Source organism: Mobula birostris, chromosome 12, assembly GCF_030028105.1.
Source record: "Mobula birostris isolate sMobBir1 chromosome 12, sMobBir1.hap1, whole genome shotgun sequence".
NCBI lineage: Eukaryota > Metazoa > Chordata > Chondrichthyes > Myliobatiformes > Myliobatidae > Mobula > Mobula birostris.
The window spans coordinates 19,018,310-19,044,474 of NC_092381.1; the positions used below are offsets into that span (position 1 = coordinate 19,018,310).

At 44.2% G+C, this 26,165-nt stretch overlaps 1 protein-coding gene across 5 annotated transcripts in view; it reads left to right on the forward strand.

Annotated features, from left to right (window-relative positions):
* lrrc8c (leucine rich repeat containing 8 VRAC subunit C) overlaps positions 1 to 23,564 on the forward strand; it is an 82,787-nt gene extending 59,223 nt beyond the window's left edge. For 3 of the 5 annotated variants that reach the window (XM_072273393.1, XM_072273397.1, XM_072273398.1), the window contains one exon: positions 5,638 to 22,281. In XM_072273393.1, the coding sequence (XP_072129494.1) occupies positions 5,638 to 7,923 (2,286 nt within the window). In that variant the 3' untranslated portion in view covers positions 7,924 to 22,281. Of the gene's footprint in view, positions 1 to 5,637; positions 22,282 to 22,317 lie in introns of those variants that run through there. The other 2 variants (XM_072273394.1, XM_072273396.1) reach the window with 2 other exon arrangements.
* Positions 23,565 to 26,165: the final 2,601 nt, after the last annotated feature.

The window sequence follows — 26,165 nt, forward strand, 5'->3', positions numbered from 1 at the left end:
CTGTTGAGGGGGAATGACCTGACAGGGGACGTCCACGATGACCGGGTCTCTGGCACTGAGCCTGGCGCTGTTGCGCAGGAGAGAAGGTGGGTGAAGAGTAATGCGTTAGTCATAGGGGATTCCATAGTCAGGGGAACAGACAGGAGATTCTGTGAGCCTGACAGAGATACCCGCATGGTGTGTTGCCTCCCAGGCGCCAGGATACGGAATGTCTGGATCGGGTCCAGAATATTCTGAAGGGAGAGGGCAAGCAGCCAGTTGACTTGGTACATGTTGGTACCAATGACATAGATAGGAGAAGAGAGGAAGTCCTGAAGAGAGATTTCCGGGAGTTAGGAAGGAAGCTGAGAAGCAGGACCTCCAGGATAGTAATCTCGGGATTGCTACCTGTGCCACGTGCTAGCGAGGGCAAGAATAGTAGGATCAAGCAGATGAATGCGTGGCTGACAGTCTGGTGCAGGGGGCAGGGCTTCAGACTCTTGGACCGTTGGGATCTGTTCTGGGGGAAGTATGACCTGTTCAAAATGGACAGGTTAAACCTGGACCCGAAGGGGACCAATATCCTGGCGGGAAGGTTTAATAGAGCTGTTAGGGAGGGTTTAAACTAATTTGGCAGGGGGATGGGAACTGGAATGATAGAGCGGAGGAAGGGGAAAACAGAAATAAATCTAAGATAGTGAGCAATAAAGATGTCAGGAAAGACAGGCAGGTGATGGGGCAAATTTGTAGCCATTGTGATGAGTTGCAGTGCAATAAAGTTGCAGTGAAATCAAAGTGAAAAGTACCAAATACTGGTCTTAAGGTGTTGTACTTAAATGCACGCAGCATAAGGAATGAGGTGGATGATCTTGTCGTACAGCTACAGATTGGCAGGTATGATATTGTGGCCATCACTGAGACCTGGCTAAAGGATGCACGTCTCTGGGAGCTGAACATCCAAGGATACACGGTGTATCGGAAGGATTGGAAGGTAGGCAGAGGGGGAGGTGTGGCTTTATTGGTAAGAAATGATATTTAATCGTTAGAAAGAGGTGATATAGGATCGGAAGGTGCAGATTCTTTATGGGTTGAACTAAGAAATCGCAGGGGTAAAAGGATCCTGATGGCAGTTATTTATAGGACTCCAAACAGCTGCAGTGATGTGGACAACAAATTACAACAGGAAATAGAAAAGGCTTGTCAGAAGGGCAGTGTTATGATAATTGTGGGGGATTTTAACATGCGAGTGGATTGGGAAAATCAGGTTGGCACTGGAACTCAAGAGAGAGAATTTGTAGAATGTCTGCGAGAAGGCTTTTTAGAGCAGCTTGTTGTTGAGCCCACTAGGGGATCGGCTGTACTGGATTGGGTATTGTGTAATGAACCGGAGGTGATTAGAGAGATTGAGGTGAAGGAACCCTTAGGAGGCAATGATCATAACATGATTGAGTTCACTGTGAAATATAAAAAAGAGAAGCCGAAATCTGATGTGTCGGTATTTCAGTGGAGTAAAGGAAATTACAGTGACATGAGAGAGGAACTGGCCAAAGTTGACTGGAAAGGGACACTGGCGGGAAAGACGGCAGAGCAGCAGTGGCTGGAGTTTATGCGAGAAGTGAGGAAGGTGCAAGACAGGTATATTCCAAAAAAGAAGAAATGTTTGAACAGAAAAAGGATGCAACCGTGGTTGACAAGAAAAGTCAAAGCCAAAGTTAAAGCAAAGGAGAGGGCATACAAGGAAGCAAAAATTAGTGGGAAGACAGAGGATTGGGAAGTTTTTAAAAGCTTACAAAAGGAAACTAAGAAGATCATTAAGAGGGAAAAGACGAACTATGAAAGTTAGCAAATAATATCAAAGAGGATACTAAAAGTTTTTTCAAGTATATAAAGAGTAAAAGACAGGTGAGAGTAGATATAGGACCAATAGAAAATTATGCTGGAGAAATTGTAATGGGAGATAAGGAGATGGCAGAGGAACTGAACGAGTATTTTGCATCAGTCTTCACTGAGGAAGACATCAGCAGTATACCGGACACTCAAGGGTGGCAGGGAAGAGAAGTGTGCGCAGTCACAATTACGACAGAGAAAGTATTCAGGAAGCTGAATAGTCTAAAGGCAGATAAATCTCCCGGACCAGATGGAATGCACCCTCGTGTTCTGAAGGAAGTAGCTGTGGAGATTGCGGAGGCATTAGCGATGATCTTTCAAAAGTCGATAGATTCTGGCATGGTTCCGGAGGACTGGAAGATTGCAAATGTCACTCCGCTATTTAAGAAGGGGACAAGGAAGCAGAAAGGAAATTATAGACCTGTTAGCTTGACATCGGTGGTTGGGAAGTTGTTGGAGTCGATTGTCAAGGGTGAGGTTACAGAGTACCTGGAGGCATATGACAAGATAGGCAGAACTCAGCATGGATTCCTTAAAGGAAAATCCTGCCTGACAAACCTATTACAATTTTTTGAGGAAATTACCAGTAGGCTAGACAAGGAAGATGAAGTGGATATTGTATATTTGGATTTTCAGAAGGCCTTTGACAAGGTGCCACACATGAGGCTACTTAACAAGATAAGAGCCCATGGGATTATGGGGAAGTTACATACGTGGATAGAGGGTTGGCTGATTGGCAGGAAACAGAGAGTGGGAATAAAGGGATCCTATTCTGGTTGGCTGCCGGTTACCAGTGGTGTTCCACAGGGATCAGTGTTGGGGCTGCTTCTTTTTACATTGTACATCAACGATTTGGGTTATGGAGTAGGTGGCTTTGTGGCTAAGTTTGCTGATGATACGAAGGTAGGTGGAGGGGCTGGTAGTGCTGAGGAAACGGAGAGTCTGCAGAGAGACTTGGATGGATTGGAAGAATGGGCAAAGAAGTGGCAAATGAAATACAATTTTGGAAAGTGTATGGTTATGCACTTTGGCAGAAGAGATAAACGGGCAGACTATTATTTAAATGAGAAGAGAATTCAAAGTTCTGAGATGCAACGGGACTTGGGAGTCCTCGTACAGGATACCCTTAAGGTTAACCTCCAGGTTGAGTCGGTGGTGAAGAAGGCGAATGCAATGTTGGTATTCATTTCTAGAGGAATAGAGTATAGGAGCAGGGATGTGATGTTGAGGCTCTATAAGGCGCTGGTGAGACCTCACTTGGAGTACTGTGGGCAGCTTTGGTCTCCTTATTTAAGAAAGGATGTGCTGACATTGGAGAGGGTACAGAGAAGATTCACTAGAATGATTTTGGGAATGAGAGGGTTAACATGTGAGGAACATTTGTCCGCTCTTGGACTATATTCCTGGGAGTTTAGAAGAATGAGGGGAGACCTCATAGAAACATTTCGAATGTTGAAAGGCATGGATAGAGTGGATGTGGCAAAGTTGTTTCCCATGATGGGGGAGTCTAGTACGAGAGGGCATGACTTAAGGATTGAAGGGTGCCCATTCAGAACAGAAATGCGAAGAAATTTTTTTAGTCAGAGGGTGGTGAATCTATGGAATTTGTTGCCACGGGCAGCAGTGGAGGCCAAGTCATTGGATGTATTTAAGGCAGAGATTGATATGTACCTGAGTAGCCAGGGCATCAAAGGTTATGGTAAGAAGGTGGGGGAGTGGGACTAAATGGGAGAATGGATCAGCTCATGATAAAATGGCGGAGCAGACTCGATGGGCCGAATGGCCAATTTCTGCTCCTTTGTTTTACAGTCTTATGGATTTTTGAGTTCAAATCCCACTTCAGGGATATAATCCAATTAACTTTCGGGATCTTCTGGTGAGGGAGTACTGCTCTTGTGATTATGTCAGTTTTAAGGTGAGATTTTGAATTGAAAAGATCCTGTGACATTTTTTTCAAATCAACCTCTCACACTGTCCTGGACAGTCCTTTATACCTCAACCACCATCACGTGTTACTCTTTGCTACCTGCACAGTTTCCCATGAGAGGTGGAGCAAGCTAGGGCTTTTCTCTTTGGAGAGAAGGTAGTTCAGAAGTGACTTGATAGAGGTGTACAAGATGATATGAGGAATGTGTTGAGTGGATAGCCAGAGACTTTTACCAAGGGCAGAAATGACAAATATGGGGGGGGGGGCATAAATTTAAGGAGGTGGGAGTAAAGTATGGGGGGGGGGGTAATGTCAAACGAATGTTCTTTTGCAATGAGTGGCATATGTGTAGAATACTCTGCCAGTCTGGTGGTTGATGCAGATACATTAGGGACATGAAATTAAATCAAATCAAGTTTAATTAGCATTCAACCATACATTGTTACAGCTGAACAAAACATAATTTCTTTGGGACCAGGGTGCAAAACATACACAGCACACTCAAGTTCAGCACGGGCCCCCAAATCCTCAAGACCACCTGCAGGGGCACCATCGAGAGCATCCTGACTGGCTGTGTCACCACCTGGTACGGGAACTGCACCAACCTTGACTGTTGGGCACCGCAGAGAGTGGTACGGGCAGCCCAGCACATCTGTGGATGTGAACTTCCCTCTACTGGGGGCATTCGCAGCAGCAGGTGCAGAAAGAAGGCCTGGAAGATCATCAGGGACACCAGTCACCCCGACCATAAACTGTTTCAGCTGCTTCCGTCCAGCAAATGCTACCGCAGCATTACCTCAGCATCAGTCCTGCTGGAGGGTTTCAGCCCGAAACGTTGACTGTACTTTTCTCCATAGATGCTGCCTGGCCTGCTGAGTTCCTCCAGCATTTTGTGTGTGTTGCACAGCATTAAAGCCAGGTCCAACAGGCAATGGGACAACATCTTTCTGCAAGCCATTAGACTTTTAAATTCACATGTCTGTACTTTGCAACTTAGTCATAACGCAAGATTTTTACTCCCTCATGTTGTGGGATGGATGAAGGATTTAAATAAATTCTAATTCTAAATAGCCAGCAAAAAAAAACATGTTTAAGAGGCTCTTAGCTAGGCCAAGATTAGTGTGAGGACTGACTTTCGTTCTTAATGCTGTTTGCTTGCTTTTTTTTCTGCCTCTGCACGTTGGGTGTTTGTCAGATTTTTTTAATGGGCTCTTTTGGGTTTCTTGTTTTCCGGCTGCCTGTAAGGAGACGATTCTTGTTTAATGTATACATTCTTCGATCATAAATATACTTTGAACTTTGTTAGGTGCATGAATGAAAGAGGAATGGAGGGCTATGTGGTAGACAGGTCTTGGAATAGATAAAAGTCTTGGCACAACATCATGAGCCGAAGGTCCTGTGCTGTGCTGTCGTGTTTTATGTTCTGTTCCTACATTACAAAATTGATCTCATTTCCGATGTGTCTCATTAACTGTGAAGTATTCTGCAGCCTGAATGTCCTTTACAAAAGCAACAAAAATAATGTAGATAATAATCACATTGTTTGCTTTTTTTAAAATCAGATAACATGCTCTGATATGTCATTAACATGAAATATTAATTTGTTTTCTCTCTCTGTAGATGCTGTCTGACCCACTGAGCATTTTCAGCATTTCGCTTTCATACTTCCTGAATTTTTTTTTGTACAGGAACTGTAAAGCTCAGGCTAGCAGCAGAATAATGAAAAGATTGGGCAGTTTTTATGGTGTAATTTCTAAAAATAACATGACTCTTTGTTAAATATGTCAATTTAAACTAGCACAAACATTATCCATTGTAATGCCTTGGGTTTCTGCCTTTCCCAGGTGATGCAAGACAAGATTATTTGTCTTCCGAAACGAACTTCACTCTATAACCTGCATCCTGTTCCAAACCAAACTCTGGTCAACATTTCTTCCAGTAAATACACGACACCCACCCCGTCACAGACACCGATGTCAGCTTCTACCAATGAAATGAAAGGGTTGAAGACTAACCTTGACCTCCAGCAGTACAGCTTCATAAACCAAATGTGCTATGAGCGGGCCCTGCACTGGTATGCCAAGTATTTCCCCTATCTCGTCCTGATACACACCCTGATTTTCATGCTGTGCAGCAACTTTTGGTTCAAGTTCCCCGGGTCCAGCTCCAAGATAGAGCATTTCATCTCAATCCTGGGCAAGTGCTTTGACTCTCCCTGGACGACCCGCGCTCTCTCCGAGGTCTCTGGCGAGAATCCGGAGGAGAAGGACAGCAAGGGCGGCGAGGTGAACAATGTGGCCAAGGTAGCGCCAGGCCTGTCTGTCTCGGAGGGTAATCTGGCCAAGACCCAGTCGCTGCGCTCCATCCCCGAGAAGATAGTGGTGGAGAAACCAGCTGTAAGTGCCCTGGACCAGAAGGAAGGTGAGCAAGCCAAGGCTTTGTTTGAGAAGGTCAAGAAGTTCCGACTGCACGTGGAAGAAGGAGATCTCCTGTATTCCATGTATGTGCGCCAGACCATCATCAAAGTCATTAAGTTCATTTTCATCGTGGTCTACAACAGCATCCTGGTGTCCAAGGTCAACTTCATGGTGGATTGTGAGGTCAACATTCAAGAGATGACTGGCTACCGTAAGTTTTCTTGCAACCACACCATGGCACACTTGTTCTCTAAGCTGTCCATCTGCTACCTGTGCTTTGTCAGTGTTTATGGCTTGACCTGCCTTTACACTCTCTACTGGCTCTTCTACCGTTCCCTTAAGGAATACTCCTTCGAGTACGTCCGGCACGAGACAGGCATCGACGACATCCCCGACGTCAAGAACGACTTTGCTTTCATGCTGCACCTCATCGACCAGTACGACCCCCTGTACTCCAAGAGGTTTGCCGTCTTCCTCTCCGAGGTGAGCGAAAACAAACTCAAGCAGCTGAACCTCAACAACGAGTGGACTCCGGACAAGCTGCGCCAGAGACTGCAGACCAACAGCCAGAACAGGCTGGAGCTGCAGCTCTTCATGCTGTCCGGGCTGCCCGACACGGTGTTCGAGCTGACCGAGCTGCAGTCGCTGAGGCTGGAGATCATCAACAACGTCACCATCCCGGCCACCATCGTGCAGCTGGAGGGGCTCCAGGAGCTCTCGCTGTACCAGTGCTCCGTGAAGATCCACAGCGCGGCGCTGGCCTTCCTGAAGGACAACCTCAAGGTCCTGAGGGTCAAGTTCGACGACATGCGGGAGCTGCCCAGCTGGATATACAGCATGAAGTGTCTGGAGGAGCTTCACCTCCAAGGCACCCTGAGCCCCGACCTGTCCAAGAACATCACACTGGAGTCATTGCGGGAGCTGAAAAGCCTCAAGGTCCTGTGCATTAAGAGCAACCTGACCAAGATCCCGCCGTCCATCGTTGAAACCTCCAGCCATCTCCAGACTCTGTGCATCCAGAATGACGGCACGAAGCTGGTCATGCTCAACAGTCTGAAGAAGCTAACCAACCTGGCAGAGCTGAGCCTGGTGCACTGCGACCTGGAGCGGATCCCCCACGCTGTGTTCAGCCTGACCAGCCTGCAGGAGCTGGACCTGAAGGAGAACAACCTGCGGTCGGTGGAGGAAATTATCAGCTTCCAGCACTGCCGCAAGCTCGCCAGCCTCAAGCTGTGGCACAACAGCATAGCGTACATCCCGGAGCACATCAAGAAGCTGAGCGGCCTGGAGTGCCTGTACTTCAGCTACAACAAGATCGAGGTGCTGCCCTCGCACCTCTTCCTGTGCAACAAGCTGCGGACACTGGACCTGGGCCACAACGACATCCGTTTCATCCCGCCGGAGATCGGGGTGCTGCAGAACCTGCAGGAGTTCTGCATCACGGGCAACAAGGTGGAGAGCCTGCCTGACGAGCTGTACTTCTGCAAGAAGCTCAAGCTGCTGAGGATGGGCCGCAATAGCCTCTCCATCTTGTCGCCCAAGGTCGGCAACCTGGCACTACTGACCCTGCTGGAGCTGAAAGGCAACCACTTGGAGGCGCTGCCCCGGGAGCTGGGAGACTGCCGCTCGCTGAAACGCAGCGGGCTGCTGGTGGAGGACACCCTCTTCGACGGGCTGCCTTGCGACGTCAGAGAACAGATGAGGGCGGAATAGAGTGGAAGGTGGCCCCCGCACTAGCCCGGCGCTCCTGGGTGAGTGCAAGCAAGAGGCAGTCCTGATGAAGGGTCTCGGCCCAAAACATCGACGGTTTATTCCTCTCCATAGATGCTGCCCCACCTGCTGAGTTCCTCCAGCGTTCTGTGTGTGTGTATGTGTGTGTGTGTGTGTGTGTGTGTATGTGTGTGTGTGTGTGTGTGTGTGTGTGTGTGTTACTCTGGATTTCCAGCGTCTGCAGAATCTCTTGTGTTTGAGCAGCCGCCCTCTCAATGTTAAGTTTCCTTATCGCTTCTCATCCAGTCGAATTCACCAGCATTATTTTTTAACATTAACCTCATATTTTAAAATGCATTATTTTATACATATATATATATTTTTAGCTGCGCCCATGTGAGACAACAGATGGAATATCGCGGTTGGTGTCTCGCTTCTGCTGGGAATAATGTTACTGTGCATCTTAACTGTGCCACGTTTTTTGGGAGCGCAGGAGGAGAGGTGTTGACGGGTGTCTCCCAGCCTTTAAATATAGGTAATATTTATGATATCAGGATTTCAGCACTCAGTAAACTGTTGGGTGGTTTTATCCAAACTTATTTATAGAGATAAAATAATAACTTGGGAAAATAACGTGCCTTTTGGAAGGGCTTTACCTGACAAAGCTGCACAAGAAGATGCAACGTACCAGAAGGTTGAAGAACCCCAATCAGAATCAGAGTCAGCTTTACTATTACTGACACATATCTACAAATTTGTTGTGCTTTGTGGCAGAGGTACAGTGCAATATATAAAATATACTATAAGCTACAATAAGAAATAATCAAAAAATAAATTAGTAGTGCAAAATGGTGAGGTAGAAGAGGTCAAGAGTTATAAATTATAAGAAGTGCTAACAAAAGATTTAAGTAGTGTAAAAAGAGAGCAAAAATAGTGAGATAGTGTTCATGGGTTCATAGAGCATTCAGAAATCTGATGGCAGAAGGGAAGAAGCTGTCCCTAAAATGTTGAGTGTGTGTCTTCAGGCTCCTGGACCTCCTCCCTGATGGTAGCAATGAGGAGAGGGTATGTCCTGGGTGTTGGGGGTCCTGAGGGCTGGATGCTGCCAGGAGAGAGTAAAGGGTGAGGTGGAAGGGTATAAGGGTATAAGAAAAGGCATGGACAGAGTGGATGTGGCAAAGTTGTTTCCCATGATGGGGGAGTCTAGTACGAGAGGGCATGACTTAAGGATTGAAGGGCGCCCATTCAGAACAGAAATGCGATGAAATTTTTTTAGTCAGAGGGTGGTGAATCTATGGAATTTGTTGCCACGGGCAGCAGTGGAGGCCAAGTCATTGGGTGTATTTAAGGCAGAGATTGATAGGTATCTGAGTAGCCAGGGCATCAAAGGTTATGGTGAGAAGGCGGGGGAGTGGGACTAAATGGGAGAATGGATCAGCTCATGATAAAATGGCGGAGCAGGCTTGATGGGCCGAATGGCCGACTTCTGCTCCTTTGTCTTATGATCTTAAGATAGTGAGGTAAAGGTTTCCTGAGCAGATCAGTTGCTTGAAGCACTGCTTGGAAAGGAAAGAAAAGCCTTTGCACTCGAGGTAATGGGGTTGCGTGACCCAGGCAGGGAGGTTCCAGATTTAAGGCAACGGATCGGATATCGGAGCGGAATCGTGGAACTATATATGTATTTGTTCATCTAGAGAGTAGGGGGCTGGGTTTACTGGAGCTCACTTCCTGTACAGCAACAAATCTCAGGGCTTATGTCTCAATTCTGGCTTCTTCCCCCAGTCCTTTCTGGTCCTCATGAGGGGTCTCAGCCCAAAACATTGATCCTGTCCATTGATGCTGCCTGACTTGCTGCGTTCCTCCAGCATTTTGTGCATGTTATTACAGAAGGTGCCTGGACTTGGAATGAAGAAACGCCTCACGCCAGAGCTGGGAATGGGAAATTAGTGTGAATACCTTTAGGGGGCGCAGTCAGTTTTTGTGATTCCAGTGACCCTAGAAGGGACGTTGGGTGGGATAGGAAGGTTGGTGAGGGCTGAAATAGAGGCTGTTGGGTGAGGGAGGGCCACAGTGGCAGAGAGTTGGAAACAAGCTGCTGGAGGACCCAGCAGGTCGAGCAACATCTTTGGAGGAAAAGGGGTGGTCTACCTTTTGGGTTGAGGTCCTTCAACAAGAGGGCGTTAAGGGAGTGAGATGCTTGAATTATGGAAATTGCGGAAGGAGAGAGTGGATGGATGAAAGAAAAATGGAGGGCTATGTGGGAGAGAGGGGTTAGATTGATCTTGGAGTGGGTAGGTTCATCTGTGGTGGGAAATAAATAGTCAACTTCTCGGCCCAAAACATCGACTGTTTATTTCCCTCCATAGATGCTGCCTGTCTCGCTGAGTTCTTCCAGCATTTTGTGTATGTTGCTCAGGATTTCCAGCATCTTCACAATTTCTTGTGTTTACCATATACTTTTGTATGTGTACACATTAATTTAGTGTATATAAACAAATGTTTTATTTGTGGGGAAGAGGACAAGTTAGCATTTGGTCTTTGGTTACTAGTCCTGGGATTGGTCCCTGCTTATAGTTAAAAGAACGAACTGCTGAACGAACTCAGCAGGCTGAGCAAGCGTCTGTTGAGACGGAGGCCCTGCATCAGATGCAAAACATCAACCATCCCTTTGCCAACGTCCCGAAGAGCGGTTTCAAGTCAAAGCCCTGACTAACCGTCTGCCTGCACAGACTCTGCCACGTTCTTGTGGCAGCTCGTTAGTTGCTCCAGGCTCCAGCATCTGCAGTCTCTTGTAAGCCCTATTGTCATGGAGCACTACAGCACAGAAACAGGCCCTTCAGCCCATCTAGTTCAGGCCAAACTATTATTCTGCCTAGTTCCATCGACCTGCACCTGGCCCATAGCCCTCCATATCCCTCCCATTCATGTACCTGTCCCAATTTTTCTTAAATGTTGAAATTAATCCCACATCCACCACTTCCACTGACAGCTCCTTTCACACTCTGAGTGAAGAACTTCCCCCTCATGTTCCCTTTGGATAATTCACTTTTCACCCTTAACCTATAACCTCCAGTTGTAGTTCCACCCAACCTCAGTGGGAAAAAGCCTGCTTGCGTTTACCCTATCTGTACCCTTCAGAATTTTGTAGTGATTCTGTCAAATCTCCCCCCATTCTGCTGTGCTCCAGGGAATAAAGTTGGAACCTGTTATTCTGAACCCATGGGTCATTCCTGTGCATTCACTTCAGCTGAATGGGGAGCGAGGGAGCAGTCGCCCTCTCACACGTTTTCTGTCACCGACGACGAGCAAAGTCGCCTCCCTTTTTGACGCTTGTGAATGCGAGCTTGCTGCCTTGTTGCGGCTGCTACAGCGTGACGGAGAGATGCAAGTCATTGTGAAGGATTGACGTTTGACACCCACCCCCCCGCCGGCTCCCCACCACTGATATTGTACCTTGCATGCACCTTGACCCTAGCAGTCAAAGTATGCATGTGTTTTTCCTAGAAAGCGGTTCCTATATATTGAACCATGTTTCCCATTGACCAATTAATTTTAATTGCAATAGCCTTAACTTGTTCCTGGCTTACAGAGAGCTTGTAATGGGTGCGGTTTGCACAATAGCCACAAGTGACTGCAGATCCTGGAACGTGAGTTTTCTGGAAGTCAGTGCCAAGGTGATAGTACAGTCGCTTCGACAGCAGAGGGTGCAAAGCACCCATCATTGGCCTGTACAGCCCCAGTGTCAAAATGAAGCAGGAGCCAGGAGCGGGTAAGTAATGACAGCAAATGATAATAAGGATCTCAGACATGAAATATTAACGCTCCCTCTTTACATGGACGCTGCCTGACCTGCTGAGGTTTTCCAGCACATTCTGATTTTGTTAAAATATTGAGAGAAGTATTTATGGAGGAAGTGTCACTTTATTGCCTTCGGTTACTGAAGGAATGTCAATTCAATCACTGTTCCAAAAGAAAAACACTGTAGATGTTGATTTTTAAAAAAACACAGAAAACGCTGGAGATAAGCAACAGTGTGGACATGATTTGTGGAGAGAGAAAAAAGAATTAATGTTTCACTTATTTACTTGCTGCTCATTACACCCCAGGCATTTAGGGCAGCAATGAAGGTCCTCCATCTCTGGAGGTGTTCAGGGCTTCCTTCATCATGTCAGTAGCTTCCTCTTAGTTTTCACAAGAGTTAGCCATGCAAGAACTGGGTGGAGACTCAGGAATACCATCGCACACAGATGTAGAAGGATTCTTCATTGCTGTCTCTGTAACAATTTTGTTTGACCACTCAGGTTGTTAGCCCTGAGCTGAACCCCCGAACCTGGAGGACCGGTGGACCACTCTCAGTCTGGCCTCTACCCTTTGACCTGTTTGGCATGGGTGACCCTACCAAGAGCCAAAGCATACAGTGCTGACTCCAGCCAACAAAGCTCTTCTGGTTATTGAGGCCCACAAGCCCCCAAACCCAATGACAAGGTTGTGGTCCTTTGGAGGAGATAATGCTCCAGGTGGATAAAAAGTGATCAGAGCTGAAATGTTAACTCTGCTTCTCTCTCCACAGAGGCTGTTAGACCTGTTTTTTTAATTTACAATTACATTAATCATTTGCTTCAAGAAATTAGGTAGATGTTGAGCTGGTTTTCAGATGAATTTAGCTGGATGATTGGTCTGAATGTCATATTCTTATTTCTGTAATATATCTGATGTCATTCCAATTTTTTTACGTAGCGCAAGAAGGCATGTACTTAGCTGCTTTAGTCCACATTGTGGTAGTGTGGGTAAAACCACTTTTTCTTCACCTAATGGTGAGAAAATGGATTACATCTTCAAGATAATGACGAGTGTGTTAAATTACGTTTAGACAGGTACACGGATGGGTATGTGTTAGAGGAACACGGGCCAAATGCATGCAGTTGGGCAGTTTGACTTGGGCGAGATGGCTAGGATCTATGCTGTATAACTATGACTCAAGGACTTTCTCTTTGCATCCCTAAATCCCGACAAAATCCACAACACATTCCTTTATCCTTTAAGTGAGAACTCCAGATGATTTTTAAGTGGCATATTAAAGCTAACAGTCTTGTGTATCAGGATATGCTCATTATAAAAACAGTAGGTTCCCAGGGTCAGATTGATATTTCATAATCCCTTCCCTGGGTTCTTCTGAATTAACGACTTGTTCAGAACAAGTGCCTGCAGTGATATATACTCAGTACCACTTCGTTAAGTACCTCCTCTACCTAAGTAGCCACTGAGTGTATATTTATGGTCTTCTGCTGCTGTAGCCCATCCACTTCAAGGATTGACATGTTGTGCTATTTGAGTGACCGATGCCTTCCTTACTGGATGTTTTTTTGTTTTTGGAACCAGTCTCTGTAAACTCTAAAGACTGTTGGGTGTGAAAATCCCAGGAGATCTGCAGTTTCTAAGATACTCAAACCTCTCCATCTGGCACCAACAATCATTCCTCGATCAAAGTCACTTAGATCACATTTCTTCCCCGTTCTGATGTTTGGTCTGAACGGCAGATGAACCTCCTGACCAAGTCTGCATACTTTTATGCATTGAGTTGCTGCCACGTGATTGGCTGATTAGATATTGGCATTAACAAGCAGGTGTACCTAATAAAGTGCCCACTGAGTGTAGAGGCCAGACCCAGTGAGGGTGGCAGATATGCTTACCTAAAGGACATTATTGAATCAGGTGGCATTGAAGTCAACCAAATCCTTTCATGGTCACTCTTCCCAAAGTTCCAGATCAAGTCAAGTTTGTTGTCATTTAAGTATATACATGTATATCATCAAACGAGATATTGTTTCTCCAAACCTAAAGCACAGTAGTACACATAAAACACATATAATGCACATTAACTTAGGACAGTAAGGATAAAATATACAGTTGAATTACACATAAGTAAACAAGGGTGCATAAATTAAATATTGTAATGTACAGAACAGATTAATCAGTGACACTTCGAATGCGATGCGGCAGGGAGTTCAGAAGCCTAATGGCCTGAGGGAAGAGACTGTTTCCCATCCTGACCATTCTTATCTTTATGCATCGGACTCTCCTGCCTGATGGTAGAAAGTTAAAGGATGCTGGATGGGTGGGATCCTTAATAATACTAAGGGCCCTGCGTACGCAGCGCTCCTGATAAATGTCCCTGATAGGTGGTAGGAAGACCCCTTATAATCCTCTCAGCTGTTCTCACAGTCTTTTGTAGGGACTTCTTGTCCAATGCTCTGCTGCTCCCATACCATATGGAGCTGCAGCTTGTCAGGACGGTCTCAAAGGTGCTCCTGTAAAATTCAGTTAAGATGGTGGGGGGGGGGGGAGATGGGGAAGCTTCACTTGTCTCAATCCTCCTAGGATTTATGTACTTACTCGAGTTCTAATTCCCCACCTGCTGTGATGAGGTTTAAACTCATCTCCAGATCGAGTGTCAACCCCTCAGGATACAAGAGCAGTAGTTTAGCCCCAATGCTATTAACGCTTTATTGTCAACACTGTCTGACCCGTAGTTCAAGGTTCAAAACTGTTTCTTGCCATTCTTCTGTATACGAGAAGGAGAACAAAATGATTAATCCTGGATCTGATACACCATAAAAACACATTAATCATAAAGAACACAATGTAAAAACAATCCTATGAAATACAATGTACATTAACTGTTTGAGTGTGGCCACATATAAGTATGATTAGCCTACGTAGACTGCCTATACATACATGCCTGACACTAAGTGCAGGAGTATGTAAGCACAAGGTGACGCTGAAGGGAAATGATAAAGTGACAATGACTCTTGGCAAGGGGAGCTCCTCTCGGTAGCAGCGGGCAGGTGAAAACACAGTAGGACAGTGACTGTGTCGGTGCAGGTATGAGGTGTGGAGTGTAAGCATAAAGTGGCAGTGCTTGGGGGGGGAAGATGATGAAGGGAGTTGAGGGGCTGTGGAGAGGAGTGATGCATTCATTTTCATTCTAATTTCATCACTCTGCCTTCTGTCATTTCCAGACTTGTAGGAGGAGAGAGGTTTATAAAATTGTGAGGGGTACAGATAAGGTATACAGATTCATAGAATACTGCAGAAGAAACAGGCCATTCAGTCCATCTAGTCCATGCCAAACTATTTTGCTTCCTAGTTCCATCCGGACCATAGCCCCAAATACCTCTCCTATCCATATACCTATCCTATATAACTACCTAACTATGGCCAAAGTCTTTTCTCTAGGGAACACTCATAAGATGCTGGAGGAACTCAGCAGGCCAGGCAGCAACTATGGAAAAATGGAACAGTCAATGTTTCGGGCTAAGACCCTTCGGCAGGAGCTCTGAGCTCCTCCAGCATTTCATGCGTGTTGCTTTGATTTCCAGCATCTGTAGATTTTCTCCTGTTTGTGATCTTTCCCCTATGGTTGATTTTTGTTCGTTATGTGCTGTGTCTTATGATGTAGAGGTGACCTTGGCTTTTCTGTGACCAGGATTGTTCTTGGCAATCTTCCCTACAGAAGTGGTTTGCCATTGCCTTCTCCTGGGCAGTGTCTTTACAAGATGGGTGACCCAGCCATTAGCAAAACGCTTCAGGGATTGTCTACCTGACGTTAGTGATCGCATAACCAGGACTTGTGATAGGCACCGGCTGCTCATATGACCATCCCCCACCTGCTCCCGTGGCTTCACGTGACCCTGATCTGGGGGGGGGGGAGTGAGGGGGGGCAATACACCTTGCCCAAGGGTGACCTGCAGGCTAACGGAGGGAAGAAGCACCTGACAGCTCCTTTGATAGAGACGTATCTCCACCCCGCCACCCTCAGGAAGCGGAGTCCAGAACTAGAGTGAGACAGAAAAGATTTTAAAAGGGACCGGGGTGGGGGGGGGGGCAAATGTTTCACACAGGTGGTGTGAGTATATGGACTAAGCTGCAGAGGAAGTGGATACAATTGCAACATTTTGAAGGCATTTGAAATGTCCCATAATTCAGTAAAGTTTAAAACAGGGGTTCCTACCTTTTTGTGCCTTGGACCAATACCAATAAGCAAGTGGTCCGTCGACCTCAGGTTGGGAAGCCCTGGTTGAAAGGGATATGGACCAAATGCAGTCAATAGTACTGACTCAATCCGACAACATAATTGGCACAATGGGGTGCCCAAAGGGCCTGTTTTCACCCTAAAGGTTATTGGTTTGTAATTAACATAATTAACTAGTTGGCAAATTGAACTCTGGGTTGTAAATCTGTAACTAGCCGATGAAAATTACCACTCATATATTACTCATATAATGGCGTAGGTCCATCACCCCTACCGGGGCATACACCACCGACAGCGGCTTGCTCGAATCCTTTGTGCTGGGCCAACCTTTCAGCTTGTTTCCAGGTGCAGCCCATTTTCATTGACCCTTCCTCTCCCAGGGATGAGGTCTTTGGAGCTTCGGTTGGCATTTCTGTAGCTCTGGGTTCTTACAGGATGGGGTTGCTAGCCCCATGCCCAAATCTCCTCGTTTGGCGGCCGGGCTTGGCACTGTCCATGGCAGAGTTCCATATAATACCACCTGGTAAATATTTTATCATGTCTTTTCCAAGGCACCAAAATGTCACTCACTGAGGCATGAGAGAGATTCGTTTTAGAGGGTAGCATTAGTAGATTTAGGATATTTACAGGCCATTGTCACTGATTTCATAAGGATCTCCTGAAAGCCAGAAGAAGCTGTAGGAAAAGTGGGATAAAACCGAGGGCAAACCTTGTGGATCTGTCTGTTACAACTACAGTTTGTGTAATAACAAGCTTGTGCCAGAGTTAATGTTCTCTTCCTTTGTCAGTTATTGCAAAGATAATGGAATAAATGTACTAATGGCAGTGTGACAATGGCTCTTCAGAAGGATGGAGTGTAATGAAATTCCATATTAAAAGGGCTTTTACAGTCAGAAATAAGATTATGCTTGAAACGAGACCCATGTAAGACCACACACCATAAGATATAGGAGCAGAACTAATTCTGCCATCAAGTCTGTTCCTCCATTTCATCTTGGCTGCTCCATTTCCCCTCTCAGCCCCAATCTCCTGCCTTCTCCCCACATCCCTCAATGGCCTGATTAATCAAGAACCTATCAACTTCTGCCTTAAGTATACACAATGACTCGGCCTCCACAGGTGCCTGTGGCAATGAATTCCACTGATTCGCCAGTCTCTGGCAAAAGGAATTCCTCCTCATCTCCATTCTAAATAGAAGTCCCTCTGGTTGTAGACTCCCCCATTTTAGGAAACATTCTCTCCACATCCGCTCTATCTCGGCCTTTCAACTTTTGGTTAAGTTTCAATGCAATCCCCGCGCCCTCATTCTTCTGAATTCCAGTTAGCACAGAACCCAGATGTTATCAAAGATAAAGATTAGATTGGCTTTATTTATGAGAATCAGAATCAGGTTTAATATCACCGGTATATGTTATGAAAATGTCACACGTACATCAAAACATACAGCGAAATGTGACATTTGCGTCAAATCAAATGAGTGAGGATTGTGTTGGGCAGCCCACAAGTGTCACACGCTTAACTTTTCTCTGATTATATGAGTAAATATTGACCGAACTCTATCTATGAATCAGAATTTAAAAGATACTACCACATACAAGGTGGCCAATCATCCCATTATATCTCTACAGGCTCTTTGAAGATTACAGGCTCTTAGTATCAGCAGTTATTGCACTGAAGTCCAACTATCCTTTCTGTTTTATGTGTACCTGTACACTCAAACCAATATTGCGTTCCCATTTATCTTTCAGTCTGCTTCTGTTATGCATGGTGGAAGTGCAATTCAAAACCCATAGAATTAAGAGAGGATCCCTCAGCCTCCCTCTGGTTCTTTAGCCAAAGTGTGGTCCCGATCAGATTGATGGAGGCTAGCCTGCTGCAGGTTATTTTTTTTCCTTCTAGCTTGGTCGGGATGTTACCGGAGGAGAATGAAATGTCCTAGAGAGCCCGTGCAGCGTAATGGTAGAACAGTACATCCCAGCACTTTGTTTGTGCTGGAGTTTCCTCAGAGGTTTTAAACCCAAAGTTCAGAGTAAATTTATTATCAGAGTACGTACACTGTATGTCACCATATACTGCCTTGGCGTTTGTTTTCTTGCAGGCACTTGCAGGAAAATAAAGAAATGCTGCAGAATTTATGAAAACTTTACATAACAAAGACTGACAAACAACTAATGTGCAAATGAGTTCAAATCATGCAAAAAATAAATCAATCAATAAATAAATGTGAGGACCGTGATTTGTAGAGACCCACTGTCATGAAAACCTAGTTAAATAACTGTTACTTAAAAAATATCTTACCGCTTGTCCTGCATTGTCAGGTAAAGGAGATGCCAGGTGCAAGATGAATTCACAGTGAGTTGCTTTTTAATTGCACTGAGAATTGTTCGGCAGATAAATATCATTTCAAGCAGCAATGACTTAAGCTACACTCACAAAATGCTGGAGGAACTCAGCAGGTCAGGCAGCTTCTATGGAGAGGCGTAAAGACGTTTCAGGCCGAGACCCTTCATCATCATTGAAAAGGAAGGTGGAAGAAGCCCTGACTTGCTGAGTTCCAACTGCATTTTGCGTGTGTTACTCTGGACTTCCAGTATCTGCACAATCTCTTGTGTTAAGAAGTTAAGCAACTAGTTTATCTGCCTGTCCTTTGACTGGGGTAGGAATTTTAGCCAGGACTGCAAACTCCGCTTCACAGCAATGGAGAAGTGTACCCTGTACTTTTGAGGGTCTTTAATGTGACAGTGATTCAGAAGTGTTTCTTGGAATGGGGGAGCTACTGACAAACACAAGTTTTTGACTCTTGCTCGTTGGCCTTTTGAAGGTGGGACTGACTACACCATTGTTCCTCATTGTGTCAGTTCCACTGCACTGCTGGGCTAGGGTGCCCAGGAATTTGAGTGAGGAACACCTGTCTATTTAAATATTGAATGCTGGAACAACGATGTTTCCATTCTTATGGTGACTTTGTCGTAGATTCACCAAGTTCAGAAAGATGCCTTTTGACCCATCACATCCATGCCAAGCATTGCACCCATCTATGCACCTGCATTTAGTCCTTGCAATTCAAATACTTCTTAAATGTTCGGACAGGATCCTCCACTTCTGGCAGTGGATACCGGATTACAATCAATCTCTTTTTGAAAATATTCCCCTTCAGTTTCCCTTTAAACCTCCTACCTCTCACTTTAAACCAATGCCCTTTGGTCTTGGACACCCTCACCATGGGACAAAGATCATTATTTTCCTTGTCCATTCCTTCATAATTTTGTAGACTTCCAACAGGCTCAGCTACATTTAAGAGACTCTGAGATAGGCATATGGATGAAAAAGAAATGGGAGGAGGCTATGTGGAAGGGAAGCATTAGATTGATCTTGGAGTAGGTTAAAAGTTTGCACAGCATTGTGTGTCGAAGGGCCTGTACTGTGCTGTAATGTTCTATGTCCCTCTGCTCCTGGAAAAACACGCCCAAAGGCAACAAACATTGGGAAGTTCCATGGAAGAGTGTCTGGCAGATTCTAGCAGTCTGTGTCTTCTAGACAGTGCTTATTTCTAACCCAATACAAACAGGTTGACCAGTTGATCTCATGTGTCATTGTTATTCAGTCACTCCCTTTTTGCCAGCCCTGTCTCAAATGTGGCACTTGGTTATCTGCCGTGCTCTAGGCTAGTTAAGTCAAAAGTTGGTCATGGCTGCTGTCTGCACTTTACTACTGATGCTGCCTATTTGCTTCGTTTCAAAAGAAGTGCCCGTTTCCTTTCATATTCGGAATGTGTTTTTAAAAATAAATTGCTTTGATATACTAAGTTCCACAGGTTAAAAATAGCAGACCTGTGAAGTATTTTGTGTGAAATCTTCAAAGTAAATAATATATTTTGAATAATTCAACCAAAGAACATTAGAATTAACTAACAGATCAATGTGTGTTTAGAAACGTTCATAAAACATTTAAAAGGAATGACTATTCATGATGTTTCTCATTTAAGATGTCTATGCGTTTGCAATACAGGGGGAATTTCTATTTTATTTCATGACTGCTGGAATAATATTGTAATCAGGTAAATGTACTGAATTCACTACTTTTCAGACTGAAGGTTAAAAAAAATCAGCAAAGTAAGTATAAATCTCACATTTTCTGAAGTCCGTCTCACTAATAAGCTGCATTTGTTTTGATTAAGGGCTTCTTTACAATCAGCTTGAAACAGAGTGGAGTCCCTGCAGGGCAGAGTCTCACTCTACTGCACTTCCATATCCTATACACATTGAGCAATTTCTGAAGCTAAAGTCATTTGCACGACTGTCTCCTGTAGAGATTTCCAGAAACATGCATTCATAGCATAGAGACTTGGTTCAGCATTTTCATTGGGTGAATGAGATTAACGGACTGCTTTCTTAGCCACTCCTGCAATATGAATAAAGTTTACTTGTTCAACTGCAGGGAAGCCTTCATGTGTTCAAAATATTATCATCATTCAACTCTGCACTTACTTATTAGGGCAAACTAAATAGTAATTATTTGTGCATTCTTGTGCCATTGATAATAAGCTAGGGAGTTTGCCTTTTTCTGCCTGAAAATCCAAATTATCCATCAGTAACAAAAACCATATTACTGCATTTCAGATTCACTGGTTTATCTGCTGGAACCTGTATGGTATGTGTGTCCACTACTGATTTAGAATTAAATTGCCTTTTTTAAAACTTTTTTAATGTCAATTTTTATCACACTGTACATATCACAACATTGTATTTTCTTGACGTACATTACTATAAAGTTGAGTATGTGAACTGGGACACTTTTTATTAGTAAATTATATTTCAAATAGTAATATTATATATAATTATGTTTCTGAACAGCATCCAGCAGTGTTTTAATTGACTGCCAATGTAGCTATGTAACTATATTTATGACGGTATATGTGTAGGAAAGATGTATTTGCTTAATCAAGTTCAAAGTTATTGTCATTTCAACTGTATACATATAAACTGCCAAATGAAACAATGTTCCTCCGGACCAAGGTACACAACACACACACACACCACGCACAGTAATATTACCACAAATAAATTAACAGATAATAAGGTGCATTCATGACTCAAGTTAAAAAGAAAACAGTATAACGCTACTGGCTTTTTAAACATGATGAGACCTGGGTGGCGGCAGGGAGTTCAGTAGTCTTAGGGCTATGAAAAGAAGCTGTTTCCTTTTCTAACAGTTTTTGTCCTAATGCTACAGTACCTCCTGCCTGATGGTAGGGGGGTCAAAGAGTTTGGTGGACGGATGGGAGGGATTATTGATGATGCTAAGGCCCCTCTTTACCCAGCGTTCCCGATAAATATCTCGGATAATGCAGTTTATAATCACCTTTCAATCAGTTGACTGTCAATTAGTTACTTCGTGCAAGGGTTAACAGCAAAGCAGAGTTTTCTACTGAAACTTGTGCAGGGGTCTAGCATCGTGTTGTTTATGAAAATGATTTTTCTATTGTTAACACAAATATGATTTCAGAAATTGTTCAAATTATTGTTGAAAGTCCAAAAGTATGTATATGTTGCTATACACTACCTTGAGATTCATTTTCTTGTGGGCATTCACAGTAGAATGAAGAAATACAATAGAACCAAAATCAATGAAAGACCACACACAAAGACTGACAGCCAATTGGCAAACAAAGGCAAACTGTGAAAATACAAAAGGAAATCAGACAAGCACACAATAAGTAAATAAATAAAATTGGGAACGTGAGTCTAGGAGTCTTTGAAAGTGAGTCCATAGGTTGTGGAATCAGTATAGTGTTGGGATGAGTGAAGTTAACCGCACTGGTTCAGGGGCCTAATGGTTGAAGTGTAATGACTGTTCCTGAATCTGGTGGGGTGGGTCCTAAGGCTCCTGGACCTCCTTTCTGATGGCAGCAGCAAGAAGAGAACATGGCCAGGATGGTAGGATTCCAGTTTAAAAAACAGTGCAATTGTGTTTCCTGGATTACCATGGATCAGTATACTGCATTAATGGCACAAACAGCTACGTTAGAACACCTATAGACAGTCTGTTCAACAGAATAATCTGTGCAGATTTTGAATATGCTCCTTCCTAAATCGTATAGATTTCTTTAATTCACTTTAAGTGTATAGGAGGATATGCAGAACTGGAAATGCAAGAGGACTCCTGATGTTACAAATTGCACACAGTGTTTTAAATTTTGACTCGTGGTGTCACTGCAGAGGATGATAGACAGACCATACCTTTGTCTTTTGGTAGTTATCCTAATGATACCTTAAAACTGTTTTAATTTGTCAAAACATTTTGTACATAATAAAAATAAATCTGTTGATAAAAGTTTACAGACTGTTTGTTTTTCTGTATTGCAGAGTCATTGAAATTCAGCACAGAAACAGTCCCTGAGTCTGCACTGGCCATCGACAACTACACCAATCTCATATTCGTCTCATTTCAGAATCAGGTTCATTATTACTGGTGTATGTCATCAAATCTGTTGCTTTGCAAAAACAGGACAGTGCAATACATAAAATATACTACAAATTACAATAATATATAATCAGAATCAGGTGTAATATCACTGAATATGTCCTGAAATTTGTTGTCTTTGTGGCAGCAGTACAATGAAATACAAAGTAATAGGGGGAAAACATGAATTACAGTAAGTATATGTGTGTGTGTGTGTGTGTATGTATATTATATATGTGAACACATGCATACATATATACTTATTGTAATTCATGTGTACTTATATATAATAGTTAAACAAGCAGTGCAAAGATGAAAATTAAGAAGTGGTGAGGTAGTGTTCAATGTCCATTCAGAAATCAGATGCAGAGAAGAAGAAGCTGCTCCTAAAATGTTGAGTGTGTGCCTTCAAGTTTCTGTACCTCCTTCCTGATCGTAGCAATGGGAAGAGGACATGTCCTGGGTGGTGGGGGTCCTTAATGATGGATGAAGTAAATAGTGCAAAAAGAGAGCAGAAAGTGGTGAGGTAGTGGTCACGGATTCATTGTCCGTTCAGAAACCTGATGACAGAGGGGATGAATCTGTTCCTAAAATGTTCTGTTACGATCCCGTAATGTACCAGCAGCAAGAGATGACAAATAAAGTCGGGTGTTAATATTAAAACCATTATATTTATTTACATCTACTCAAAACATAGAAAATTAAATAAACTACTTTCTTAAACAGAAATTAACAGTGTTATGCGTCTATAGATCCCTTACAGTCAAACTTAGAATTCGTTCTTAACAGATCTTACTCAAGGACAGTCTTGAAGTGGCAGTTCAGAGAGTCCCAGTAATTCACAAAATAGCTGAGAGGAGAGACTTGTGGATTCACAGTGCAGTGATGAGGCAATCACAACGAATTCCAGAGACTCCATGGCCAGCGAACGAAGAAACGGTTACCAAAGATCCCAGCCAAGGAGTACTGTTCCGAAGTTATGCATCTTCCGCAGAAATACGATGGCCAAGAAAGTTAATAATCAATCTGTGTTGGCTTAAGCACTGAAAAAGTGTGCAGAGATGAGATATGTGTTCAGATTTGGAAGCACTGGCTTATGTTTTTTATGTTTTTTTTCACTTTCTTATGTTTACTTATAACAATTGAGAAAATAGAAAATATATTTTCCTAAGTATGTCATCCAGGTGAACAAAAAGAAAATCTATGTCTTTTAATACAGAGTCCATCAGACGTTGAAAAGTCTGTGCTGCATTTTTCAGCCCAAATGGCATGCGCAGAAGCTCAAAAAGACCATACAGGTTATCACAGCTGTTTTGGGGATGTACTTCGAGCACACAGGCACCTGATGGTAGCCCCTAACTAGATTATCTTTGTTAAAAAAATTAACTTAGATTAGATTATGAGAACACGCAGTCTTCATTTATTGTCATTTAGAAATGCATGCATGTGTTAAGAAATGATACAATGTTCTTCCAGAGTGGTATCACAGAAAAACAGGACAAACCAAAGACTAACACTGACAGAACCACATAATTATAACATATAGTTACAGCAGTGCAAAGCAATACCATAATTTGATAAAGAGCAGACCATGGGCATGGTAAAAAAAAAAAAGTCTCAAAGTCCTGATCGACTCCTGAGTACCCGATAACAGGCGGCAAAAGGGAGAAACCCCCTGCCATAAACCTCCAGGCACCGAAAACTTGCCGATGCACTGGAAGCACCCAATACTGAGTCCGTCCATCCGAAAACTTCGAGCCTCCAACTTTCCAGCTAAGCATGCCGAGAAACCTTGGATGTGTGGAACTAGGTAACGATGGGGGGTGGTGACCTCGTTAAGGCATCTGTAATCACCACATGGGCAGCAACCACCATCAGACTTAGGGACCATATGGAGGGGTGAAGCCCAGGGGCTATACGAATGGTGCACAATGCAGAGTCTTCTCATGTTGACAAGTTCAATCTTCACGTTGCCAGCTTTTCTAGGTCCAGTCTGAACATGCAGGCATGGACTGACAGGCCAGTTGTGGGAATATGTTTTGCAACAGTAGTGGAGAATGTGGGCTTAGTGAGGTTTGGGAATTCGCCCAGCAGTCGAGTAAACTCATATGCAATGGTGCATGTGCATTGTGGGGAATTTACTGGGGGAGCAGGGTAACGACTCAAAGTCCTTGACATCCACAAGCCGACAATTCTTAAGTCCTTGGGCACACAGGAAATCTGTACCAAGCAGAGATCTAGCTGCTTTAGCCAGGATGAAGTCCCATGTGTAACGTTGCCCCCTGAAGCAGAGTGTCATCTGTCATGTCTTGTAAGTGTGGATCTTGCTGCTGTTGGCAGCCTCCAGTGAAGTCTCGCCCCTCTTTGCCTTCTCATCATTAGGCACTGCTAGCAGCACACTCACTTGAGCACCCATGTCACACAGGAAGCGTTGTCACCAGGTTCAGATATGGCCCAAGTGCGGAATGAGAGACACTGAACCAGGTCAATGGTTCACAGACTTTAAGGCGAACAGTGTTACTGGGAAAATAAAACACCAGGCCAAACAGGGCCGTTAACTAAAACACTGAAATGGAAAATGAAGCCTACACTGTGGCTGAAAGAACATCTAAACACTAAACGAATACCGCTAGCCTACAGAGTCAGTTGACTCGACAGTCCAATTTCTCAGGGAAGGCCGAATGCAAACAGGCAGCAAAGCATTGCTGTGCTCTGTCCAAGTCTCGACAAGCACTACGATGACAAGTATGGAGTTAAATACTATCACAATTAAATAATAATTAGCTGACACGTACATATTCACAAGCACAATTGCCGTATCTACTGCGCTGTCGAATCCGTGGTTATGACCAGCGTTGCCCGAAATGGTGTCTGTGATGACTCTAGGCATCCATGGCAGCTGGAACCTATGGTTTTCACAGACCTCTCATGTCCCAATACACAGATACTGTTGAAGCTGCAAGATGGTCGGCACTTCCAAGCATTCCTACCAAAGTGAGCAAGGTAAAACCACAGGTCCGGCCTTGTCTGCTTTGCGGCTGCGGATGTTGGGGACTTTGCTGACTGGGCTTACTGAGGCACGGAAAGAGGAGGAATTATGTGTCTCTGCCTGGCTGAGTGTAGACTATCAGCCATTTTAGCAAGCTCCCTATGGTCCTTCACAGGTGCATTAGTGAGGGCTATGCAAACTTCATCAGGCATTTGCTGCATGAACAATTCTTTAAAAATAAAACAAAGATGGTGACTTCCCAGGACAGACAGCATGTCGTCCTTTAGCTCTGCCGGTTTCACATCGTCGAGACTGGACAAGGAGAGCAACTGTTTGGTGTGCTCAGACTCCGATAGTCCAAAAGTCTGCGAAAGGTGAATTTTTGGTGATCGGTATTTATTGTGTTCAGGTGGGTGTTCGAGCAGACTCACCACTCTTGCAGCTATCGAATTGCTGAGTGTGCTACCACGTACAGTCGACCTTCACTAATCCAACTACCTGTAATCCGGCACTGACTATGCTTAATGTGATCCTTCTGTAGTTCGGCATTCTCACTAATCCGGCACTCCTCAGGTCCCAATGGTGCCCAATTAGTGAAAGTCGACCTGTAGTAGAATTTGGTGCCGTCAGCAGTGATTTCTTGCAGAGCAAATCAGGCTAGTACAAACCCTGCATTTTGCTCCCAAAGCTCCAGCAGTTTCTAAGCAACTGTGTTGTCTGACATGTTCAATAACTCTGGAAACGTCCTAGAGCATCAGGATC